Source organism: Scleropages formosus, chromosome 10 (assembly GCF_900964775.1).
Source record: "Scleropages formosus chromosome 10, fSclFor1.1, whole genome shotgun sequence".
Lineage (NCBI taxonomy): Eukaryota > Metazoa > Chordata > Actinopteri > Osteoglossiformes > Osteoglossidae > Scleropages > Scleropages formosus.
The window spans coordinates 29,831,949-29,857,550 of record NC_041815.1 but is presented as its reverse complement, the minus strand read 5'-3'; the positions used below and the strand labels follow the sequence as shown (position 1 = coordinate 29,857,550).

At 55.1% G+C, this 25,602-nt stretch overlaps 1 protein-coding gene across 4 annotated transcripts; it reads right to left on the bottom strand.

The window, feature by feature from the left end:
• Positions 1-479: 479 nt before the first annotated feature.
• chrd (chordin) lies at positions 480-15,758 on the bottom strand. 4 transcript variants are annotated; one of them, XM_029255742.1, is made up of 21 exons: positions 15,602-15,758; positions 13,311-13,414; positions 13,011-13,137; positions 12,238-12,378; positions 11,251-11,368; positions 10,947-11,043; positions 7,660-7,801; positions 7,417-7,554; positions 7,173-7,255; positions 6,865-7,012; positions 4,872-4,978; positions 4,511-4,784; positions 4,108-4,349; positions 3,375-3,488; positions 2,862-3,041; positions 2,687-2,780; positions 2,521-2,580; positions 2,272-2,375; positions 1,917-2,183; positions 1,703-1,796; positions 482-1,627 (listed from the first exon to the last, which is right to left on the bottom strand). In XM_029255742.1, the coding sequence occupies exons 1-21, from the start codon at positions 15,756-15,758 to the stop codon at positions 1,560-1,562; spliced, it is 2,859 nt and encodes a 952-aa protein (XP_029111575.1). In that variant the 3' UTR covers positions 482-1,559. The 4 variants fall into 4 exon arrangements, with proteins under 4 accessions (XP_029111574.1, XP_029111573.1, XP_029111575.1 ...); XM_029255743.1 differs by having other exon boundaries at positions 3,417-3,488; XM_029255741.1 differs by having other exon boundaries at positions 480-1,627; positions 2,862-3,488; positions 13,011-13,134.
• Between the last annotated feature and the right edge of the window lie 9,844 nt (positions 15,759-25,602).

Sequence of the window (25,602 nt, the reverse complement as noted above, 5' to 3'; positions counted from 1 at the left end):
GCAAAGGAAAGCCTTACCTATCAGTTCAAGTAATAAAATGTACAACACTTTTTTGAAACAATATTGTTTTGTGTAATCTGACACTATTCTTTTATGGCTAATTGCCTTGATAGGTAGTGATTTCATAATAGTAATCTATATTTTATATAGTGTATATAAATAATGTTTATTCTATATTGTGAATTTACAGTAAAGAGGTATAGGGCTTACAGCTCAAAAGCAATTTACAATAAATGTTAGCATTTAAAAAAAGTGACCGTGAGTTACAGCAATAAAAGAACATCAAAATCCATTCATTATCATAATTAGTAAACATTCATCTCGTGGTCTGAAACCTATTCCGGAAACATAGTGTGTGAGGCAGAGTGTCTCTCTCAAGCCAGTCACACACATGCACCCACTACAGCGATTTTAGAGGGACCAGTTCACCTGAAACACATATCACTGGACTGTGGGAAGAAACCAGAGCACCTGGAGGAAAGGATGGAGGGAATACAAACTAAGCTGTATTTCAATCCATGCCATCGTGCTGCCGTAGATCAACATAATAAAACTAGAAAATAAAAAGGAAAACAATAGCTTACAGATGGCATCTCCATCAGTGATTCTGAACGTGTGGGACTTAAGCTTGGATTTAAAGGTGTCCTGAGCAGTTACAAGGTTCTGGATTTTGATCAACTTGTATTTTAATGCAGAGAACATGCAACGCAAGAACTTTGTGTGTTGAGTGAAAAAAATAGCTTTTGTGGCTCAGGAACACGTTTATTTTTCTCATTTTAAAAAAAATTCACTTTACAAGCACATTTTGGGCAAACAATTATCCACGTTGTGTGAGCGAAGTCTGCACATCCACAGAGACACGGATGTGTCAGGATGCCGGGGGGGCTGGACTTATCACACCGCAAATTCTCCTTTGACCCATTGGCTCTTTTGGCATTTATTTTCTGCACACGCACAATAAATACAAAATAGAAACAAGTTTAGAAAAATATTATATAAACACAACAATATGGACAAATAACAGGAAAAGGTGTGTTACAGATGTTCTTCTGCTCTGAGGGCCTCTTCCAGCTTTTCCTCCGGTCCCCAGTCACACATCAGGTTTGCGTAAAATGTCGGAAGTACCGCGGTATACTGCACTATCAGTGTTGAGCCCCCCCCCGCCCACCCAAATGACCACCCTTCCCAGTTCATTTAAAGTGCAATAAGAGCAGAAGCCGCATGTGGCGTGTGCTGCGTTACGCAGTTCTCACGGTCACGCACGGAAGCCACGGAGCTGCAGAGAGAAGATCGCAAGAGGGTCCAAACCCTGAGTCCGTCCCCACAGCGCAGGACTTCTGCTCGACACGGCTCACGTTGGAACGAGAGGCGGGAGACGAGGGAGAAGACGCTTCCTGTTCCCGGCCCAAAAACTGAAGAACAGCTGAAGAAGAAACCGTCTCTCTGCGAGTGTCGCTCGGCGCTCAGCGTCCACAGGTTGCAACGTCCCGTCTCCACGTGTCCCTCGCTCCTCGAACCCGACGCTGGGCTGGCAGGTGGGGGGTGGGGCATCGCCGTTTTCAGTGCCTCCATCTGCTCTTTTTCTCAGGAAGGATCATCAAGTTTTCCTCCTCCACGGTGGACGCTTCTGTAAAGAGAGACCGTTTCAGTGGGCGGGTCCTCCTTCACGCCCACACCCCCGCCACACCCTCCCCATCCTGACCTTCACACTCTGGGCAACAGCCGCCCCGGCGGTGGATGATCTGGTGGCAGGTGAGCACCGGGCACTGCTGCCTCTGGCACTTGGTCACGCCGTTCTGGAGCAGAGACACACTGGCACTTACGCACACTTCGCTGCACCCCCCGCACCCCCCTGACCAACGGAGCTCTGTGATTGGCTGAGAGCTGTCAGCTGACTCCGACGTGGAGTAACTCACGTCACACCAGCAGGTGATGCACTTCATCTCTCCCACGAGGGACACGTGCGGGTGCCACCGCTCGCCATCCTGGTACAAGGTCTTGCCGAACCTGCAGTGGCGCGAACCGTCGGCCTGCATGAGCTCGGCGTGCGGCGGCGGCGGCGGCGGGGGCCCCCCCTCCCCCGGACACACCTTGCAGCAGTCGGAGGGGCTGCGGCGCACGGGCTGGCCGCAGGCCAAGGGGGGGCACGTCACCTTCTCGCAGTGCACCTCCCCCGTGGAGCCCTGGGGCACGCGTGCGCACGCACACACACATCGTCATACACAAGTTACGTGCCCTCGCAGACGTGTCCCACCCAGCCGCCACGCTCACCTTGCAGGTGCACACGGCGCACTTGATGTAGCCGAACGGGGGGACAAAGGGGTGCCATGTGGTTCCTGGGGCGTGCAGCTTCTGGTCACCTTCAAAGTAGCAGCCTGGGGTGTCCAGGGCAGAGCGCAGAGCGCAGAGCACACAGGTCAGCGTGGAAGCAGCAGGTTACGCAGTGAGTAGGAAACGGGACTAAGAGTGGAGGAGTGAGACGGAACGGGACAGGAAATGAGGTTTCGAACCCCTCTTCACCTTCGGGGTGTTCCTCGACCGCCTCGCGGACATCCAAGGCCCTGGGCTCCATTGTCTCCACTGCAGGCAGCAAGCGGAAGGGTTAATCAGGAGGCATGACGTGCAGAAGTTTCCGGTGTAACTTACACACACACACACACACACACAAGAGACACAGACAGCTCACCGTGGCACACCGGGCAGCACTCGTCCTCCGGCTGGATGGTGTGCGTGCAGCTCAACGTGGGACAGATGATGGGGTCGCAGATCACCGTCTTCTTCTACACGGACAGAAACAGAGGCGCTGAGCGCCTGGGCCGGTGCAGGAGATCGTGGGAAATGCGACGTGCGCACCGACACACCTTGCAGCTGCAGGCGAAGCAGTTGTTGTAGTGCGGCGTCCACCGGGAGCCGTGCGCGTGGTGCTGCCCCTCGAAAAAGCAGCTGCGCGGGTCGCGCTTCGGCTCCTCGGTCTCGTCGTCGAAGCCCGGCTCGCCCGCTTCGAACCCGCTCCCGGACCGGCACCCGTTGGCCGCCCGCACCTGATCCGAGGCGGAGAGCCCGTCATTTCGCGCGCGGGACCTCGGACGCGCGGTCGGCCGTCGGCCGACGGTCGCCACGGAAACAAGCCCCCCCCCCGGCCTTTGGCCGCTCCCACCCGCATTCTTTACGAACGGCTGTCGAAACCATTTGGCAGATAGCGGACGTGCGGAAAATATCCGCAGGGCCGCTCGCATCGCAAGCGCAACATACTGTCGCGGAAACAAGCAGCAGAGCAAACGGCAGCTTCCCGGCCGCACGTCCCCGCATCCCTGACACGGGACCGCGGCTCGGCCGTGGGACGGGAGAGCGTTCCGGCGCCAGTCTCCGCTCACCCGTCCGCGGATCTCCCCTCGTGGGTTCTGCTTGGTGCTGACCTGGACGAAGGCCGTACCCCGGTCCAGGTGCCGCAGGAGCGCCGCGCTGAGGTCTTTGAGGACCCCCTGAGCCTGGTGGACACAAGCGGACGCACACCTTGTTCGCCTTCTGAACGTGCATTAATTCCGAAAAATTGCTGTAACACACAAGTGGAGTCTGTGTTTGGCTGACCGTGTGTGTGTGTGTGTGTGTGTGTGTGTGTGTGTGTGTGTGTGTGTGTGTGTGGGGGGGGCACACCAGCTCCTTACAAACACAACCCTGTCGCTAACTCACTTCTCCTGCTAATTCTCACATCCTGCTCTTTATTCCTTGATCGTTTTGGAAAAACCTCACATGCTGTGGTAACAAATAGAAAAACACCTGGAACAATTATTTTAATATTTTTATTAACTACAAGCTGGATTAAAACAAACTCATTTGAAATGACTCAAAAACACATGATCAGCACAAACTGTTATTCGACGCTCGCTGTCTGGTGGCCCCACATTCCTATTGCGTTTGGCTGCTCTTTACTGCCATCTATTGGCTCGGGGGATAAACACAGGTCTCTCACTCCTCCACATACAGAGATCGAAGGGAAGGTAAACGGACAAACGAAGAAAAGTGCAGGAGCGAGTAAACGAGGCGTGAAATATTCATATCCGGAAGCAGTCGTAAGAGCAGGAGAAAGCGTATTTGCGTGCGTCCTACCTGAGAACCGTAGAAGCTGGTGAGGAGGCGCTTGTGGGCGGGGCCACCGCGGTCCAGCTCGCCGATCTCGGCCGAGGCGTGCAGGTGGGCGTCGACCGGCGAGTCCTCGCTTTTGCTCAGTCCTGACACCACGATCTCGTAGTGCAGGTGACACTTCTCGTCCACGGACACCCAGGCGTGGCCCCCCGCGCCCGTGGCCACGGGGGGGGACACGAGCTGTCCGCCCAGCAGCACCGGGAGCTCTTTGGGGGCGGAGAGAAGAGAAGCGGTTAACGCACTCGGTAAGGGTCCGAGGCGGAGCCACCGACGCACAGACCTCATACGGCGGAGCTAACCGAGGTAAAATAACCGCAAACGAAACTCGGCGGAATTCGCCCGTCGACGCCCCGCTCTCGGCCCTCACCGTCTCTGCTGGCGTGGGGGCCGCCGTACAGCAGGCTGCGGATCTGACCCCGGAGCTCCCCCTCCGGGTGGTCGACGGTCGCGACGTTCACGAAGAGCTCGTTCTGCAGGAGCATGTGGATGTGACGAGCCTCCATGCGGCCCCAGCGGCCTGCGGCGCGGCCCCCCGCGTACTCGCCGCTCAGGTCGTGCAGCACGCTGCGCTTGCTCCGTCTCCGCGGCTTCATCTCGACGGTCACGCCCACCACCTGGCTGGACACACCTGCCACCTGCACCTGGGGGCGCCGGGGAAGGGGGGGGGGGGGGGGCGTGAGAGGATGAGGAGCGCCGTGGGAGACGAGCACGTCTAGCGAGGCTCCTACCTGGTAATCCAGGCTCCCGTTGTCATGGAGACTGAAGATGGCCGACCCCACGGCACCGGTCTTGCCTGGGGTCAGAGCATCGCCGCTGGACATCACGCTCTGGATGGCTGCATGGAAGGGAGAGCAGACAGCACGGGAGGTTTACAAACACACGCACACACACACACAGGGAGTGTCGTCACAGCACCTCACGCTGTCTTTTGCCAAACGAAGCAATCGCACTCTGACCGGCGCACACACGAGAGATCCCGCGTTCTGTGGGGCAAGCGCAAGTGGGAGGGGCTTCGGCTGGTGAGACGGACAGCTACCAGAACAAGCTTCGGAGGTTCGGCTGCAGGCCTCCCCTGGGGGGGTTCAGGTTGAACGTTGGGGCAGACGGTGAAGGAGGAAGGGAAAACTGCGGAATTCTTACCCTATAAGATGACACTGTTAATCCGCCGCTGTGCACACAAGCCCAGGGGTCTGTTGGCTGCATTAGCCCCGCCCCCTCCGCACCTCTCCGGATTCCTTATAGATCATTTAGACAAGATCCTAACGGCACTAATGTCCCTGGAAGGCTGAATAAACAATACAGCTCATCCCCTGTGACCGTGCCAGTGGGGGGGGGAGGGGGGTCCGGTCATAGCGACCGCTCGCTGCCAGGATTCATAAAGTGACTTTTGCCTTAACTGTAGATATGAAAGTACTCTACTTATAAGGAACGAAATATATGTTGTATTTTATAAAAGGAGTTGCATGTGTGCAGATCACAGACACACACACAGAAATACCAATAGAGAGAAAAGTGACCGATGATCTCAGGGTGGGGGGGTGAAGCCGGTTTCTTCCAACCGTCACATTTGCTAAAAATATATAATTGCAAAAAAATGTTACTCAGTGCGTCACGCCCACACCCCCAGGCTCAGCGACAAGACCCAGTATAAAGGCAGCGCCGTCACGCCAACGGGTGCGGAATCTACAACGCCCACCTGTTGCCTTGTGCATTCGGCGTCTTGTTTTCCCAGTTCCGTGTTCCCTGTTCCCTGTTCAACACAACTGCTTCTCCCGGCCTTTTGACCTCGGATCGTTCGCCCGTTTCCTGAGTCCGGCTTCGCCCCCGAAACGACGTTCGCGCCTCGGAAGATCCTCGCCCGTCCCCGACCTCAGTCTCCGATTGCTCCCGCGCTTCGGCACCGAAACAACAGCGCCTGCACTTGGGTCCAAACCCTACCTGCCGTCTCCTGTCCGCGACCGTGACACATTGAGATTTGATTGAAAAATCACTTTAAATATTTAAATTAAGTGATTTTTAAACAAATGGTCTCTTTTGGGGGGGTGCGGTGGCGCAGTGGGTTGGACCAGGTCCTCCTCTTCAGTGGGTCTGGGGTTCGAGTCCCGCTTGGGGTGCCTTGCGACGGACTGGCGTCCCGTCTTGGGTGTGTCCCCTCCCCCTCCGGCCTGACGCCCTGTGTTGCCGGGTAGGCTCCGGTTCCCCGTGACCCCGTATGGGACAAGCGGTTCTGAAAATGTGTGTGTGTGTGGTCTCTTTTGGGGGGGGCGCAGTGGCACAGGGGGTTGGACCGGGTCCTGCTCTCCGGTGGGTCTGGGGTTCGAGTCCCGCTCGGGGTGCCTTGCGATGGACTGACGTCCCGTCCTGGGTGTGTCCCCTCCCCCTCTGGCCTTACGCCCTGTGCTGCCAGGTAGGCTCCGGTTCCGCACAACCCCGTATGGGACAAGCGGTTTAGAAAATGTGTGTGTGTGTGTGTGTGTGTGTGTGTGTGTGTGTGTGTGTGTGGTCTCTTTTATTGATTAACCAACTGCTTTCTTTACCATTTTTCTATTTAAAAAAAAATATATATAATATTGTGATGCACTGGTCATTCCAACATCCGGTCAATTAAGGTCCGGTCATGTGCGGATGAACCGTAATACGGTATCAATGCGTGTGTGTGTGTGCGTGTGCGTGTGCGTGTGCGTGTGCGTGTGTGTGTGCACCCCGCCAGGCTGCTCTTACTGTCACACGACTTCCTGCCACTGACGAAGCCGGAGATGCGGCGCGGATCACTGTCCTCCGTCTCCACGGCGATCTCCAGCTGTCCCCGGGACAACCAGAAGAGCTCCCTGCTGTTCAGGTCGTCGAGAACCTCTGCGAAGTCCGGGTCCTGCGGCGGCGGAACACCGTAAAGCCCGGCTCTCGCTTGGACCCTCTGCCTCAAGACCAATGGACCCCCCCCTTCATCCCGTCACACCTGGAAGCTCCCACCCTGCCCACCCTCATGGCCTGCGCGCTCCCCCCTCCCCTCCGCGCCGTGAGGTACTCACGTGCGCCGTGACGTTTGCGCGGACCTCTCTCAGGACAAGCTGGCGGTAGCGCAGTTGCACGCGGATGGGCACTAGGGGGCGCTCTGCAAGGAGACACAGCACCGCGTTCGGTCATAGCGTTCGGCCGCGAGGGCAGAGTGCGCTCCTTTACCGGAGGCTGGGGGCACGGCTGCAGGTGCCACGCTTACACAGGCCTCACCTGTAGCTCCTCCCCCTCTTATCAAAACTCCGCCCCCTCTCTCACCTGTGCCTCGGCCCTGCAGCAGCCCCTGGAAGAGAAGGATGAAATGCAGGTTGTTCTCAGTGTCGCTCAGCGTCAGCATGGCCATCCCTCCCATCCCAGAATGCTCCTCTTCGGACGTCAACACAGCGCTGAAGGTTTCTGGAGGAGAAGACGCCGGTCAGAAAACAAAACGTATCGTCCTGGTCCAGCAACAGAACACACACACACACACACACGCACACACACACACACGCACACACACACCTGCAAACAGTGCTCTGTGTTTGACGATCCTGCCCTGGATCTCCTCCTGCTTGTTGCCTCCAGTCGTCATGGAGACGCGCAGCTGCTCGGCCTGCAGCAGATGCTCCTGTGACTTGGGAACGTTCTTCCACACGCCGCAGATCTGCAGGACCACACAGGAGGTCCAGTGAAGACGGTTCAGATGGTCACTGGGGCCCCTCTGCCCCCCCACCCACCACATCTATATGGAGTGGCGCGAAAGAAAGGCACAGAACTTTGTAAGAGCACTCGAACCCACGCCACGGATTCTCTGCTCCCTGACCGTCCGGTAGAAAGAACTGCAGCGCACGGTCCAGCACCACGAGGAACGCAGTTTCTTTCCTCAAGCAAATAGACCAGTGACCAGTGACTGACTGTAGTGAACCGCTTGCCCAGGTCAGGGTGGCGTTGGTTCGGAGCCTCTCCCGGCGGCACAGGCTGCGAGGCTGAGTGCTCCCTGGACGGGCGCCAGTCCTTCACAGCAATCGGACAGTAAACGACAGCTCACCCGTCGCGGAACTCAAATCACAGTACATTCATGCTTTATATTTCATATCTTTAAACTCTGCTCTTTATCCTAAGGACCACATGGAACGTACTATGACCGCAAGTGACCGTAAGTGACCGTAGGTTACTGAACCATCCAGCAGAGATCAGTGACTGCTCCTCCCCCAGAGGACGGTCATCACGTCTGTGTTTCTGAGTGTATTTGTATGTCTGAAGTGTGTTTGCTGAGTGGTGTGTGTGTGTGTGTGTGTGTGTGTGTGTGGCCCACCTGGGCAAATGGTATTTTACCACTGCGTATGGTAAAGTGAGAATAAACATCAACAGGCAAAAGTGTGTGTGTGTGTGTGTGTGTGTGTGTGTGTTCTGTCCATCCCAGAGCTGCGCAGACACAGACACTGGACTCATGAAACGGACACCATCGTCACAATAATAGCGCCGTTTGTGCTGCGTGTTTCAAACACTCCCGTGGGGAACACGTGTTCCGTGTACCTTGGCCCCGCGACGCAGCACTGGAACACGTCTCACTCCTCGGTCCCTGAATAAACACTTTCCCGGCCCCTCGCACCCTCTCTGCTTTGACAGCAGCCGTGTTGGGGGGGGGGGGGGTGGACCGTGTGTGTCCGCAGTGGAACAGAAACAGGACCGGAAACACGGAGCCACCGCACCGGGACCGGTCGTCACAGAGAGCCTGGATGGGCCACAACACCCCCCCCCCCCCTTACCGCGGTACTGTCTGTAGTTTTACTGGAAAGCGGGGGCAGCGCAGTGCGTCGGCCGCCCCACCCTACCGCCGTGTTTATTATTCCTGAGTGAAAAATGTGGCCGACACCGCAGAGTGTGAGTGTTTATCGCAGACATTCCCTCCTTCGCTGAGCTGCAGCAGCACGTCCACAACAAGGGCACAGCGAGTCCCCAGCGAGTCCAAAGTGAGTCCGAACTGAGTCCAAATTGACTCCCCACCAACTCCTTGCCATGTCCATACCGAGTCCAAAATGAATCCCCATCAAATCTACACTGAGTCTGAACTGAGTTCCCACCCCGAGTCCAAAGTGAGTCCGAACTGAGTCCAAACTGAGTCCCCACCAAGTCCAAAGTGAGTTCCCACCCGAGTCCAAAGTGAGTCCGAACTGAGTCCAAATTGACTCCCCACCAACTCCTTGCCATGTCCATACCGAGTCCAAAATGAATCCCCATCAAATCTACACTGAGTCTGAACTGAGTTCCCACCCCGAGTCCAAAGTGAGTCCGAACTGAGTCCAAACTGAGTCCCCACCAAGTCCAAAGTGAGTTCCCACCCGAGTCCAAAGTGAGTCCGAACTGAGTCCAAATTGACTCCCCACCAACTCCTTGCCATGTCCATACCGAGTCCAAAATGAATCCCCATCAAATCTACACTGAGTCTGAACTGAGTTCCCACCCCGAGTCCAAAGTGAGTCCGAACTGAGTCCAAACTGAGTCCCCACCAAGTCCAAAGTGAGTCCGAACTGAGTCCCCACCAAGTCCAAAGTGAGTTCCCACCCGAGTCCAAAGTGAGTCCGAACTGAGTCCAAATTGACTCCCCACCAACATCTTGCCATGTCCATACCGAGTCCAAAATAATTCCCCATCAAATCTACACTGAGTCCAAACTGAGTTCCCACCCCGAGTCCAAAGTGAGTCCGAACTGAGTCCAAATTGACTCCCCACCAACTCCTTGCCATGTCCATACCGAGTCCAAAATGAGTCCCCACCAAATCTACACAGAGTGTGAAGTGAGTTCCCACCCCGAGTCCAAAGTGAGTCCGAACTGAGTCCAAACTGAGTCCCCACCAAGTCCAAAGTGAGTTCCCACCCGAGTCCAAAGTGAGTCCGAACTGAGTCCAAACTGAGTCCCCACCAAGTCCAAAGTGAGTTCCCACCCGAGTCCAAAGTGAGTCCGAACTGAGTCCAAACTGAGTCCCCACCAAGTCCAAAGTGAGTCCCCACCAACTCCTTGCCATGTCCATACCGAGTCCAAAATGAGTCCCCACCAAATCTACACAGAGTCTGAAGTGAGTTCCCACCCCGAGTCCAAAGTGAGTCCAAACTGAGTCCCCACCAAGTCCAAAGTGAGTTCCCACCCGAGTCCAAAGTGAGTCCGAACTGAGTCCAAACTGAGTCCCCACCAAGTCCAAAGTGAGTTCCCACCCGAGTCCAAATTGACTCCCCACCAACTCCTTGCCATGTCCATACCGAGTCCAAAATGAGTCCCCACCAAATCTACACAGAGTGTGAAGTGAGTTCCCACCCCGAGTCCAAAGTGAGTCCGAACTGAGTCCAAACTGAGTCCCCACCAAGTCCAAAGTGAGTTCCCACCCGAGTCCAAAGTGAGTCCGAACTGAGTCCAAACTGAGTCCCCACCAAGTCCAAAGTGAGTTCCCACCCGAGTCCAAAGTGAGTCCGAACTGAGTCCAAACTGAGTCCCCACCAAGTCCAAAGTGAGTTCCCACCCGAGTCCAAAGTGAGTCCGAACTGAGTCCAAATTGACTCCCCACCAACTCCTTGCCATGTCCATACCGAGTCCAAAATGAGTCCCCACCAAATCTACACTGAGTCTGAACTGAGTTCCCACCCCGAGTCCAAAGTGAGTCCGAACCGAGTCCAAAGTGAGTCCCCACCAAATCTCCAAAATGTCTAAAGTGAGTCCACAGAGTCCAAACCTTGTCCAAACCAAGCCCCCCGCCGCCAAGTCCCCACCATGTCCACACCGTCGCGACACCATCGTGGCCCCCGATGCTCCTCACCATGCCGTTCTGCACCAAATCGCTCCTGGAAACCCGGAACTGGAACACCACGTTGCCTTCAGAATCCTGGATCAGAACCCTGCTGGGCCTGTCCATCCTGACAGAGAGAGAGGACAGGAGAGGTCACGGCACCTTCGTGCGGGAGGATCCCAGCGTCCTGCGAGGTCCGCGGCGAGGTCGGGCTCACGGGACACGTTACTCGGCCGCATTCCTCCGCCAGGAAACGACGTGTGCGAACGAGCGGCGGAAGGGGGCGGGCGGCGGCGCCGCGGCGTCTCGTTGCCGAGGCACGAGGGTAACGTACCTCAGGAAGGTGATGGAGAAAACCAGACTGTTCCCGGACAGCGACAAACGGGCGCGCGCCACGCCGCTGGACACGGGCGGCCGGGACTCCGGCACAGCGGTCAGCAGAGCCACAAAGTCTGGAGGAGGAAGAGCAGAGGGGGCGACTGAAAGGACCGCGGTCCTTGCAGAGGACGACACGAGCGGAGCATTAATCCGCCACAAAAATATTTACGTATTTTACAGCGACACCCTGGACCACTTCGAAGATACACACGCACTCATTTGTGTGTTTTCCTGGCATTTTCTAATCTATTAACGCTTCTGCGGTTCGCACGGCGACCGTGACATGCGTTTACCCTCCGAGCCAGTAGATGGCAGTAAAGGGCACCGAAGCGGCGCCTGGAACCGCCTTAATTCAACTCGCTTCCACGGTGTTTACAGTCGCGTCCCCATGAGGAACGCTGCACATTTATGGGACGAATCGTCAACGATGAGTGCGGAGCGGGAGTTCGTGCGGAAAACGGACTTCTGTGTCCCGTCAGTTTATATCAGATTTTAATGTAACGCAAAGTTAATTAAACCAGTAAATGCTCGCAGGTACTTTAATTCATTATTGCTCCATCAGAATTTTTTCACAGAACCTAAATTAATAAACCAAGGGAGGTGTGTCTAGGCTACGCAGCTGGTAGTGCGGTGGTCAGCGCTACTGCTGTTGGGTCCAAAGGCTGTGGGTTCAAATCCCCCCACCCCAGCAAGGCACTAACCCTGAAATACTCCAGTAAAATTACCTAGACATACAAATGAGTAAATAATAGAAGTAGCTTAATGTTGAGTCACTTTGGAGAAACACACACACACGCTTATTGCTGTCACGTAAACATGTTGCGGTTTTCCTGACTCTGGATGGACTTGTGGTCCAAATCCAGTTCGCCGGGCGACGAGTCGGTCGGTGACTCGCAGGAAGGATCGTTACCTACAGCAACACGGCGGCCGTGAAGGAGCTCACCTGTCTGGCCCTCCCGGGGGGGCACGTCCTCCGAGCTCAGGTACGAGCCGTCGTTGTAGGACTTGTGCAGGTCGCCCTCCTTCTCGTGTAAAAACTCGAAAGTGTCCAACAGGAAGTCCTCCTGTTCCCGATCCATTTCCCCTGAGCCGTGCAAACACAGGTGATGAGCGCGACGCCCCCCCCGAAACGTCACAGCTGAGGTTCCGGTGCAGCGCGGTCCAGAGCTGACCGCCGAGACGCCCCAGTGACAGACAGCCCCTCCCTCGGGCCACGGGACCTCGCACACATCTGATCCTGGGTTACTTGCGCTCTGTGTGTCTCAGCTACTGCCTAGGGGGCGCTGTGCTGGGTCAGCGACACCCCCCTCCCCTCCCATGGTCGGTGAGAGCAAGCGACCGTCTGCCAGAACACAGGGCCTCCATCCTCCATGTTGACCGGACCCAATAGCAGCCCGGTCAGGCTGCGGCTGAATTGAATTATGGGAACCGCGGAAGGCTGGGAGACAGAAGCAGGCGGGCGTGACGCGGTCATTAGGGGGAAACCAAGAAGAAGACCGACTCCACCCCCCTCCTGTATCTCCGCAAAGTTCCCATGAGCCTGTGCTGTGAATTTACTGGCGGCGTGGGGCTCGTTGGGCTGATGCGGGTCTGCGTTACCGTGGCAACGATTACGGACGAGGAGCGACGGAGAGACGGAGAGAGCAGCGCACTGAAAAGGGGAACGAGTGTTCGAGCGCATCGGAGGGCCGCGCGCCGCCGCACGCCCCCCCTCACCTTGAGCGCAGGTCCTGCAGCAGCGGCCGGGGAGCGAGACGGGGTTGGTGCAGCTCGGCTCCGGACAGTCCTGCTTCGTGTTCCTGCAGCTCACCTTGCCGAGCAGCTTCCCCTTGCGGCTCCTCTGCTGGTGGGGGTTGGGGTGGACAAGAGACGTGCGTCGATGGAGCGAAAACCTCGTTAATTAATATTCGTTACCAATGCGACTCTCGCGTTCTCGAAGCTGTACAAGTTTCAAAGGAAGTAAAGAGTAGTACAAACAGGGTAAAATCCATATGCTAGCGCGAGTCCCCTGCTTACTGGTTCGCAGCGACACTGGACACAATGCATGATGCCGAAGGGGTCCCCCAGGTCTGGGTGCCAGGAGTCCTCCAGCGAGTAGAAACGTCCCCCGAAGGAGCAGCCTACAGCACCGAGGGATGGCGGTCAGTGAAGGTGCAGCAGTGCGGAACCCGACAACCTTTTGTTTAGGGCCTTTGGACACCTCTGTCCACAGCTAATCACTGCAGATGATGTTGGACTCATTGATGGAGCTGTCAGGAGATCAGGAGAGAAGTGGCTCTCAAAGAGATGGGACCCTTCCGGAATGCGGGAGGGATTCAGCAGCTCCGAGGGACAGAGGGAGCTCATTCCACCACACTGGGGACAAAACTGAGAACGTACAGATGTCAAGTCTCAGACCCCTGTGACTGGGACCACCAGAGGTGGAGGACACAGTGCTCTTGGTGGGGGACAGGGATTTGGGACAAAGTGCTGGACCGCCCACCGGGGGGGGGGCGGGGGGTGGGGGGTGGTAGAGCCAGACGGTCCGTGTACGGTTTCAATTCGCCTTGGCAGCACACACACACACACACACACACACACACACACACACAGGACAGGGAAGGCGGCTGCGTGTCTGAAAGCTGAGAGACTGCGCATTTGGACACAATTTTCTCTTTCTGTCGCTAATTTACCCTTTTTTTCCTTCATCATTTTTTTTCTGTGTGTGCAAGGAAATATTAAAGGAAAGTGTGCGTAACCACATCAAGAGGACACGGGCGCATGGTTTTCCAAAAGCTGCCATTGGCCCTGACCGTGGGTCCCAGTACCAGAACCTGCTGGACCGCACCCTCCTGCGGACCCTGACGCACCGAGGCTCTCCGAATGGCGCTTCCGATCCGCTCCTGTCGCCCCGCAACCCGGTCCCCGACTGCGCCTGGGGACCCCAGATGCCGTTGTTTGCGTAAGGAGCGCTGGAGGAGACACCAGTAACCAGTGTTCCCAGCCTCAGGTCAACCTGGTCACTGAGTGGTTAACGGAGAGCCGCGGATGCCTTAAGCGCACTTTCCTTAACTACAAACAGACGTGTTGAAGGGAAGGACCGCGAGGCCGTCTGCGCGGGTCTGACGAAGCGGTTCTCCCAGCTCCCCGGAGCACACGGCCGGTGGGCTGGAGGGGGGTGGAGGGGGGGCACACGGGGTCCATAAGGAGAACCTTCTGCGAGGCGCATAACTGCACATGACTTCATTTCTCCGGCATGAACGCCGTGTCTTAAATCATTAGTATCTGAAAACACACACCCACGCGCGCGCGCCCGCACACACACACACACACACACACGCTCCCACTTGTACTGCCCGACCCCGTCGACCCCATAACCTCCTCGTGCTTCATTCTTTCCATCCCTCACTTCCAGAGCAGGTGTCACGTGTGCGCAACACACTCCCGGGGCGCGGGGCCCCCGGTCGCGCTTCACGCACGCAGCTCCGAGTGTGTCGCTGCGTTTCCGCTTACAGGGATGTGAACGGGAAAATGGACCCCGAGTTCTGTGCTTTTCTACATGAGGACACCGGTAACGGTCAACCTGGTCCTCAGCAGGTCCCCACAGAGGACACGTCTGACACGCAGAAGCCACGCGTGAAAAAGTAAGCGCGCCTTTCAGGAGCTCATTACAGCAGAGTGACCGCAGCGAACTGACCGTGAGCGAGTTCTACGGGGACTTTGACCGTGCGTCCAGCGCTGCGGTTCACCGGTTTGGACAGCGGGAGACGAGAGACGTCCCAGCAAGTCCAGCCCAGGACCAGCGCTCACATCTGGGACCTGCAGGCCTCTGTGGACACGGTTAAGGTCCCAGCTCCTGACCCCACCCTTAGGAACACGGAACCTGAAGATCCTTCCCTGCAAAGGACATTGGAGTAAATCTGCAAAATTTGACCTGCATGACTGACCGTGTCCAAAGCGGACATAACAAAGGGCTCCTAACTCACATGAGGTGGGGGTGCTTGTTCTACAGCCCCAGCCCCCGGACACCTTGGCTTGGACACGTTGGACACCCTGGGACACATGACAGGCACTCGGTCCACCAAGGAGTTTAATGACGTGTCCACGAGGACCCCGCGAGCGAAAGTGAAAACAGGTTCAACGCTCTCGTTTTCCACAGCACAGTCACAGTCACAGTGCTCCGCGCGAGGGCAGTTTTACCACGGTAAGGAGGTTCTCGGCGCGGCGCGGCGTGGCGCGGCGCGTCGTCTGTGTCCAGCTGCGCAGCGCATCGCTCTGTCTGTGGGACATCGATCGAGTTATTATGCCATGGGTCGCGCGACTCTGACCTGACAGTCCCTTGGACGGCAGAGGCTCCTTCTCGGACTGGATGGGCAGCGGGGGCGTCTTCAGGCGCGGGGCGAGCTCGAGGTGCGCCCACGCGCAGCCCAGCGCGCACAGGGCGAGGAGCGCGCGGACGGTGTCCATCTGCGTGGCTCGGACCATCGCGGGTGGGGTGGGGTGGAGCGGAGCGGAGCGGAGTGGAGTGGGCTGGGGGGGGGGGGGGATCTCCTCCTCTCCTCTCCTCTCCTCCGGGGATCGACCTGCTGCTGCTGCTGCTTCTCGGCGCGACTGCGCGCCACACACACCCGTCTTCTCCTTGATGAAGGCGCGCTGCCGCGAGGACGCTGCGGCGCGGACGGCGAGGCGCGAGGACGCGATCGAACGGGGCCGCTTTCCGGGGTGGCGCGCGGCTCGAGTGCGTTGGGCGCGCGGGGCCCTTTCGGCTTTATACGTGCCGACAGCGCGAGCCGTGGCCGCGAAGGGAGGGGTGAAAAGGGTGGGGGCAGCAGTGTGGAAAACCGACCGGGGGGGGGCGTGGGGGGGCTGTGGGGGCGGGGGGTCGGAACGCGCGGCTTTCACTGAAGTCCAAACAAAACAAACAAAACAGAATGGAGCAACGAAACGCGGGGGGCGCCACGAAGACCAGCACCGACACTCATCGATCCACATTGATGCACAATGATCACTTATTGATCACTTATTGATTACTTAGCACATACTGATATACACTAATACACATTGATCCACGATGATCGTTTGTTCATCCTTCTTTCATCCATGCTGACCACTCATTTATGACTCTTTGACGCCTCATTGATCCACACCGATCACTCGCCGATCACCAGCACTGACCCACAGAGCACAGACCGCTCTTCCCACAATGTACATGACGTGTTACACACGGCCCAGGGTGAGGTCGGTCACGCACCGCGGTCGTTGCGGTCGCTGCGGTCGTGTGCACCGGCCTGCAGGGCTACCACACGGATGCTCTGGCGAGGGGCGACGGGTCAAACGCTCTTGGCCCCGCGGTCCGAATTCACATCGCGCACACTAACAAATCTGTGCAGGTGGGGGCCGCTCAGTGGGTGGCTCTGGGACGGGCCAGTTCGCTGGGGTGTTGGGGGAGGGGTGCTTTTGACCAGCGATTGATCTGCGTGACCAGCTGTGACCAGAGAGGGGACCTGAAGGGACATGGTGATGGACCTCGAGTGTGGACGGAGAGGACGCGGTGTGTGACCCTGTCTGTGTCCTCGTCCATTATAATCTTGGAGGAGTTTCACACAGTTTGTGCTCAACCTGCTGCCAGAGTCTGGATATCGGACATAGTATTTATACCGGAAACATATCAGCAATTCAGGACACTGTGGCCCTTGCCCCCCCATGTGTCCCCCGTGCCCCCACCACCACCACCACCAGCACATGATCACTTGGAAAACAGGACTGGTTCATAACCCATGAGCAGTAACACAAGAGGAGGCAATATTTCTGACGCACGACTGTCCCTCCCTGAAAACAATCCTGGAAGTTGTGGGACAACGTGATGAATGAAGTGTTGAATGAGGTGATGAATGAACAACAAGGGGGCTGTCAGTGTTGTTCATATGTGTTCATCAGCGTTCAGCCATTTCTACTCCATTCATTTTTTGCTCATTTGAATAACGTATCACTGCTGTACTGTCATGCGCCCTTTAATTACCCTGTTATTAAACCGTTGTTTTAGTGACACTTTAATCCGCAGCGACTACAGTCTTAGACCCATTTATACAGACCAAGACTTTACTCTAGTAAATCAGGGTAAGTACTTTCAGATGGGAGTCGAACCAACAACCTTCTGGGTATTCTATGTGCAGGTGGGTGAGGTGGAACAGAACTGAACTGAGTTTTTTTTTTTCTTTTTTCTCTCAGTAAGATCAGGAACGTGAGTGGGAGGAACAGTCGCTGGACATTTACGGCGTCGCTCTTCTTCACAGACACAACACACACACTTCTTGTATGCAGATTAAGAGCTAAATGCGCTGCGTGTGTGTGGGAGCACTTTCCGCTGAGAGCTTTCGCACCCGGCGTCAGCGACCAGCAAGGAGATGCGAATGGGAGCCGATGATGGTGCGTTTGCTCTCGGTCACCTGGGGGCGACCTGCGGCGTCCCCTGCAGGAGGACAAAGGAGGCCGTTCGTTAGGAGGCGCCGAGCAAATGAGCCGCTGGAGATAAGAGCGGCGCCGCCATTAGTGCCGCCAGCTGCCGCTCCGGTGTGTATTCTGCCCCGGCACCTCTCGACGGGGTCCGTCCTCATGGGACAGAAGAGCCCAAAGGGGCGTTTGCAGAGCTCTTCATTCCTGAAACAGGACCGCGGCGGTGTTCGCCGGAGCCGACCGCACGCACGAGCCAGTAGGAGTTTGGATCTACAGAAGCGGTCTCTGCGTTCTCTGTGTTTCGCACCGTCGGCTTCTGGAGTCTCCGGGCTCTGACCTGACAGCTGCTGACCCCAAAGGCTCCATAGCTCCATTGGCCCCATTGGCCCCCGCGATCCCCTGCGGCCCCAGTCGCTCCGAGAGCCCGAGGGCCCACTGGCTGAAAACCGCTCAGCAGCGCGCGAACACACATCCTACTGTGTGAACACACAGGACATGCAGGAAAGCGTTCACACAAACAAGGCGCGATTCAAAACACACTTGGGCTTTGGCGGTATTTTTTGGAGCCTCCAGCGCCGAGGAACGTGTGTTTCGAATTAGACTCTGGGCAGTTTGCGAAACGGCGAGGAGGAAGAGCGCAACCAAAGTCATTCTGAACGTGCCAGGACATCCCTTTCCCATAAAGCGTGGTGAGTGGCTCAGCGGGGGGGGTGGGGGGGAGGGTGAGCGCAGCCGCGGTGACTAACATCTGAGTATGAGTGAAAAGGACAGTCATCGTGGTCGAATCAAAGGAGCGTTTTCAGTGTAATTAACAAACAAACGACAGTCCTACAGTGAGACATCACATCCGACGGGGGGTGGGGGGGCACACGTCCCCCAGAACGTCCCGCCTCGCATTTCGTCACGGAACGCGGTATCTTTGCAGGAAGCAGGGCGGTTGTTTCAGTTGTGCAGCACCCCCACCTGCCAGACTGGCGTGGCGCACACACACACACACACACACACACACACACACACACACTGGCATTGGCACACACACTTCTGTATCCTGTTTGCTTGCGGGATTACACCGGAGGCGTGAATGAAGGAGCATCCTGAGAAATGGGGGCGGGGGCTGTGCTTTCGCAGACCCCCCACAACAAAAAGGGGAACCTGGTGGGGAGCAAATATTAAATATTTGACATTTTCCTTCACGCGCCCATGAGAAGTGAAAGGCGAATTCCAGAGCGTCGCCGTCAACTCACCATAACCAGCGGAGAAGAACAAGCGCCCTTTCGGGGTGACTGGGCCACAAGGCCCCCCAGCAGCGAAAGGAACGGGTGAGACGGTGTCACGTGACCAGGAGCTTCAGAAATAGCGACTGAAATATTTGTATTTTAGTGAGAGCTACACAGCCTCGTGTGTGTGTGTGTGTGTGTGTGTGTGTGTGTGTGTGTGTGTGTGAGAGACGTGGAACCACTCGGTCCATGAGGGGACGTGTGTATCAAAGCGTGTTTAATGGCGAGGCCCTGGACCGGCTCCTTATTTCGACACCACGACTCTAATTAAATGGAAACTGGCTGTATAACTCCCCCGCCTCCCACAGTTATTAATTATGAATTATTAATGGAAGCATATGGCAAACACAGCATATGTGACCCAAACGTGACCCATTTAATCCAATAATTCGTGCGATCTACAATCCGGTCTGTGCACTAGAAACACGAATGCGGCGCATTTTATTCTCGTCTTGTTTAGTTGACAGACGAAAGGGCTGAGAAATAAAAGTACTGATGTATGATCTGTAACGCAACTCCCCTTTCTTCGTAAACAGCGCGCTAATTATGTGCCACTATTGCTGGCGTAAGAAACAGGGTAAATAATAAATAGAGTATAAATAACACATCCTGGGCCGGGAGCTCGAGCTGCTTATCGAGCGCAGACATCAGAGACGCGGCGCAAACTGCGGGGAAATGAGCCCGATGCTCGTAACCGCGGCAACCATGCGAGGAATTCACTCATCGGTGCTCATGTCCACATCCCACAAAGGCCCTAAACACGGATGCCGCGTTTCCTTCTGCTGAAAAGCACCCCCCCCACACACACACACACACACACACACACACATCTTGTACACCTCAGTTAGTCCTTGTTGTTTTCATAGCGGCCTGGTTCAGTGAGCAGTTATTGTTATCATTATTATTATATCAATAATTCGTTGAACTGATGCCCTCCTCCAAAGCCACTTACAGCGTTAGGCTACTCACACTATCGTATACGTCGTTTACGCAGCTCGGTGATTTTTAGTGTGCCAGCTCAGGGTAAGCGCCTTGAGCGAGGGTACTAGAGCGGGACGAGGGACTCGAACCCGGGACCCTGGTAGAAGAAGGTTGCTTTGGGAACCTCGGGGAGCCGTTGCCGGCTTACGTCCGGTCCCGGTCCGGAGGGAAGTTCTCCCTGTAGGTCCTGGTGAGCTGAGCGACATCTCGGTGCTCCCGCCCGACAGCGACGTGTTTGGCCCACGATGCACCTGGACGCCGACGATGAGGACAGAGACGAGGGAGAAGGAGGAGGAGGAGGAGCTGGAGAACATCTGAGGCCTTAGCAGCTCATCAGTGTGTAAATTGCGTCCCACACGTCACTGTTTGCTCAGGTAATGAACGCCGAGGGTCCATTTGCACTCACTCGACAAAGCGGCCCAAAGAGTGGCTTCAGGGCCCCGGGTGCGAAAGGAGTGCTCTCGCTAACTCTCATCTCTTCACCCTCTCTTTGCCTTGTTTACCTGCTTTTTTACCATCTCTTTCATCCTCTCTTCGTCCCATCTTTTGTCCCCCCCTTCCTCCTCCTTCCCCTCTCGTTTATCCAATCTCTTACCCTGTTTACCGTCTCTCCTGGCCCATGTGTCCCCAGTTCCCAGCTGCATTTCATGGGACCCAGCGGTCAGAGAGTGACGCTCCTGCTCCCAAGCTACGTCTCAATGGTCTAACGTCACGCGAGTGTTGATCAACATTTCGCCCTCGATCGCTTGTCCTCCTGGGGTGTCACACCCTCCGCAACGAGTCCAGGGCCCCGAACCGCAGAGTGACCGCTTTGAGCCGTACGATGCATCCTCGTGGCACCCGTGCGCCGTTTCACACACTTGTACCCCCTCGTGGTTGAGCTTCGCAAGCATCGTCCTGCCTCTAGGAGGATGAATGATGAATGAAGGACAACTGGAGGATGGATGGATGATAACTGGAGGATAAATTGATGATGACTGGGGGGTGACTGCACCACAGGTGTAAGGACAGCTCTTTTGGACACTCCGGTCGCGCCCCAGACTCTTCTCCTTCGTTACCGGTGTGTTTTCAGCCCTCCGCGGCTGGCAGGGGGTCAGTGGCAGCTGCCCCTCACACACACCAGCTGTCGACACAAGGCTTTCTCGTGTTGCCGAGACGCCTCTGACTGACGCTTGATTTAATGTGGCGCCGCTGCTGGAACGGGCAGATTTACCGCGGTAGCCAGGTGGTCCGAGCTCCCAGAAACGCAGACAAGGAAACGGAGAAGGACTCAGACCAGAGTTCTGCCTCATATTAAACTCCACAGGAAGTGATCCGAGGGGAAGTACATCTCACTAGTGGACAGGTGGAAAGGTGAACAGGTGTATCTGTGGACAGGTGTACAGCAGCACTGAGCCACTTTCAATTCTCACGTCCATCAACCACAACTTTGGTCGTCCCCTGAAAGCTCCAGGTTCTGCTTCATCCCTGCTCTCCTCCATCTGTCCCCATCCCTCTTCCTGGTCCCCCTCCTCCAGCCCTGTCCTCCTGCTCTCCGTCTTTCACCACTGCTGAGACCCTGCAGGCTTCAAAGGCAGCTACAGTGAGCCCCCCGACCCCCCAACACCTCCTGTGCTTTTGGAGTAAACACACATGAGCAGCTGCTGTTAACAGCAGTGTCTCCCCCGCACACACACACACATTCAAATTACAGGCTCCCATATTCACCAGAGCATCTGCAGGAGTGTGTGAGAGGTGGGACACAGTCCATTCAAACAGAGGTCCCAAGGTGCCCCCCCCCCCACTAGGGTACTGGTGGCTACCTTGGAGGTCTGTGTCCCACTCATAGTTTCCTAAACACCACGATGACTGAGTGGACAGCCTACAAAGGGACCCCCACACACACACACACACACACACACACAAACCTGTGGGGCCCTGACTGGCGCCAGCAGTGGCTCTCGGACCCTGTGACATACCTCAGAGGAGCCTCTACCCCGTCCAACCTCCCAGGTTGAGCTGAGCTGGAGCCATAAGGAAGTGAACCGGTCAAGGAGGAGCTCATGTGGAGGTGAAGGTGAGCGAGAAGATGGGACGTTGGTCTCTCCTTCACCGGCTTCTCGTCGGCAAAAACACTCCCAGCAGGCTGGAGAGGATTTACCATGGTTTCACCTGCTAAAGGGCATTCTGCCCGAAGCTCTTTTCTCAGCACAGGATTCTTTTTGAGACCGTTAATAATAATAATAATAATAATAATAATAATAATAATAATAATAATAATAATAATGATACAAATAAGAAGAAAAATAAGAATAATAGTCCCTTTACCTGCATATTTTCCCCAAGTCTAGAGTGTGAAGTTTGTACACTGACCACCCCACTCTAATTTACCCTTTTATAAAGTGGGGGAATTCTTACTGTATCCAGTACCTTTATGTACAGTTATTATGTAAGTACTTGTATTGTATAGTTAACTGTTTATAGTACATGTATATTAGCACTAATTTCAGATTACCGACTTAGTAAATTAGTTATGCAGGTCTAAAAGCTGTCCTTATGTCTAGTGTTGTATGTTTATATTTATGCTTATTTACACAGCACCGTGGTCCTGCGAGACACGACATTTCGTCCCACTGTATGTCCACACATGTAGTGGAATGACAATAAAGCTCGACTTGACTTAAGACTTACCTTGCTCAGTTTGAACCTGGGACCTTTGGTCTCTAACCACTACTCCACCTGTTGGCCCACTTGCAAGGGACACCTGTGTCTTTCACAGAGCTTAAAGTAACTGAAAAAAAATCTGAGTCCCTCATTTGTCCTTTATGTACCACTGGTGCCAGAGTTTACTGTGAAAAGACCAACCAGAGAGCAGCTAGAGCATCATGGTAAAGAGAAGGCCGAGCGCTCGCTGACCGCACTTTCCACTCCTCACGCCAACACACAGCGCCACCTAGCGAGCAGGAAAAGTACTGCAACAAAACAGCATCGAATAGGTGTTGGGCACAGCGGCGCTCCTTGGACCCCCATTGGAGAGAGGTGTCACGTGTCATTTGGTCCCTCCGTTGGACTGGGAACACACAGCGGAGGATGTGTGGCGGAGGAGAGACGAAAGAAATGCGTGGAGGGGAAACTCTGGGGAAGATAGGCCAGACGGATGTCACATACTCCTCGCGAACCGTCACAAGGGCACGATGCACGTTAACAGCTGCACACAAGGGCACAGGCCTACACATGGAGAACATGTGAACGTTTGCTCAGTGACAACATGAAAGCAGTACATGAGTGTCATTCCAAACCGCCTCTCATCACGCACACCGATCTTGGGTTCGTGGCACATTTACATTTATTCATTTATCAGACACTTTTCTCCAAAGTGACGTACATCTCATAGAAAATACAATGTGCTCATTACATCAGCAGAAAGAGAGGCTTAGATGCAGACGTGTGATCCTTAAGCGCAGTTTGTTTCTTTTCACCATATGAACCAATGTTCATCACACCAGTAGCCGTATAAAACTGGTAGGTGTGGGGTTCGAGTCCCGCTTGGTGTGCCTTGCGATGGACTGGTGTCCCGTCCTGGGTGTGTTTCCTCCCCCTCTGGCCTTGCGCCCTGTGTTGTCGGGTTAGGCTCCGGTTTGCTGCGACCCAGCTCAAGACAAGCGATTTTAGACTCTGTGTGTGTGTGTGTGTGTATTTATGGGTTGTGGCTTTGATGTGCTGAGAGAAAAATACATTTGAGTCAGTCATCACTCCAGACTCTTAGCTGAGGAGGTTGGCAAAGAGTAAGTTGTCCAGTTTGATCAACAGATCATGACAGGAGGACAGGCCAGCTGGGAGGTGAAGGATCTCTGTTCTGGAGAGGTTGAGTTGGAGGTGGTTATCAGAGATCCATGCAGAGACGTCTGACAGGCAGGCAGTGATGCGTGCAGAAATGTCTGATGCTCCAGGCGGAATGGAGAGGAGGAACTGGGTATCAACAGCATAACAGTGGTATTTGAATCCATAGGAGGCGATGACAGGTCCGAGGGAGGAGGTGTAGATCGAGAAAAGCAGAGGACCCAATACCGAGCCTTGGGGGACACCAGCTGAGAGAGGCAGAGGAGAAGAACGAGACCCCTGGCAGACCACTTGAGAGGATCTGTCAGATAGGTAGGACTCAAACCATCTTAGCGTCGTTCCTTTCATCCCAAGCTGACTAAGAGAGGAGAGTAGAATCTGGTGATTGACAGTGTCAAATGCTGCAGACAGGTCAAGGAGGATGAGGACCGAGGAGAGAGAGGCCACTCTGGCTGACTGGAGATCATCAGACATTGCCAGGAGTGCTGTTTTGGTGGAGTGACCAACTTTGAATCCAGACTGATACCCATCGAGGAGATGGTTCCGGGTGAGGAATGCAGATAGTTGATCACAAGCCACTCGTTCTAGAGTTTTAGACAGAGAAGGGAGGAGAGAGACTGACCTGTGGTTTTGGACTGAGTTAGGATCCAGAGAAGGTTTCTTTACCAGAGATAAAATGAGGGCAGTTTTGAAAGCAGATGGGAAGCAGCCAGAGGAGAGCAAGGAGCTGATGATCTTAGAGGTGAAGGTGGAGAGTTGCAGGGAGATGGTCTGTAGGAGTGTCGATGGGATCGGGTCTACTGACCAGGTGGTGGCTCTGTGTGACAGCAGGATGTTGGAGAATTCAGTTTCTGACAAGGGCTTGAATTTGAAGAGCGTGACTTTACTGGGAGGTCCAGCGCGATCAGGGGAAGGAGATGCTGAGAACTTGCCCATGATTGCATTGACTTTGTCTCTGAAAAACAAAGCAAAGTCATCAGCAGTGAGAGGAAGGAGGAGGAGGCGACAGAGGACACAGCAGGGATGAGAAGGTGGCGAAGAGTCTGTGTGGTTTTTTAGTTGCAGACTGTATTTCGTTGTCGTAGAAGGTAGTTTTAGCTGAAGAGACAGCAGAGTGAAAAGTAGCTAAAAGCTGTTTGTAGTTTGTAGGCATCCAGATCCGTGTGAGCCTTTGATTTTTGCCATCGTTGTTCTGCAGCCCAGAATTTGGTCCTGTTAGTATGTAATGTATTAGTCAGCTATGGGGTGGTACTGGGGAGTGCTGGTCTGGAAGATAGTGGACAGAGAGAGTCAAGGGAGGAAGATAGAGCAGAGAGGAAAACATTAGTAGCAATATCTGTTGATTGAACTGAGAATTGTGCAGCAGAAGGGACAGTGGACAGCGTGGCAGAGGGATGGTAGGAAGGCGAGAGAGATTTTAGGTTATGGCGGAAGGTAACAATGGCTACAAAAGCAGGAGAGGGATTAGTGGCGAGGCAGGGCTGGAAGGAGATGAAGACGTTATCAGAGACATGCAGCGGAGTAACAGAGAGGACAGGACAGCCACAGTTACAGGAAAAGACAAGGTCAAGGTGATTACCTGCTTTGTGAGTAGCAGGGGACTGGGACAGGGAGAGGTCGAAGGACTGCAAGAGCGACAGAAGTCTGCTTGTATGAATGTCCTCGACATGCAAGTTCAAGTCACCCAGGAGAATCAACAGAGCGTCGTTCCCTGGGAGAGAGCTCAACAAGATGCCTATGTCATCCAAGGAGCAGCTGAGAGGGCCAGGAGAGTGATCAGGGCAGTGATAGATACAACA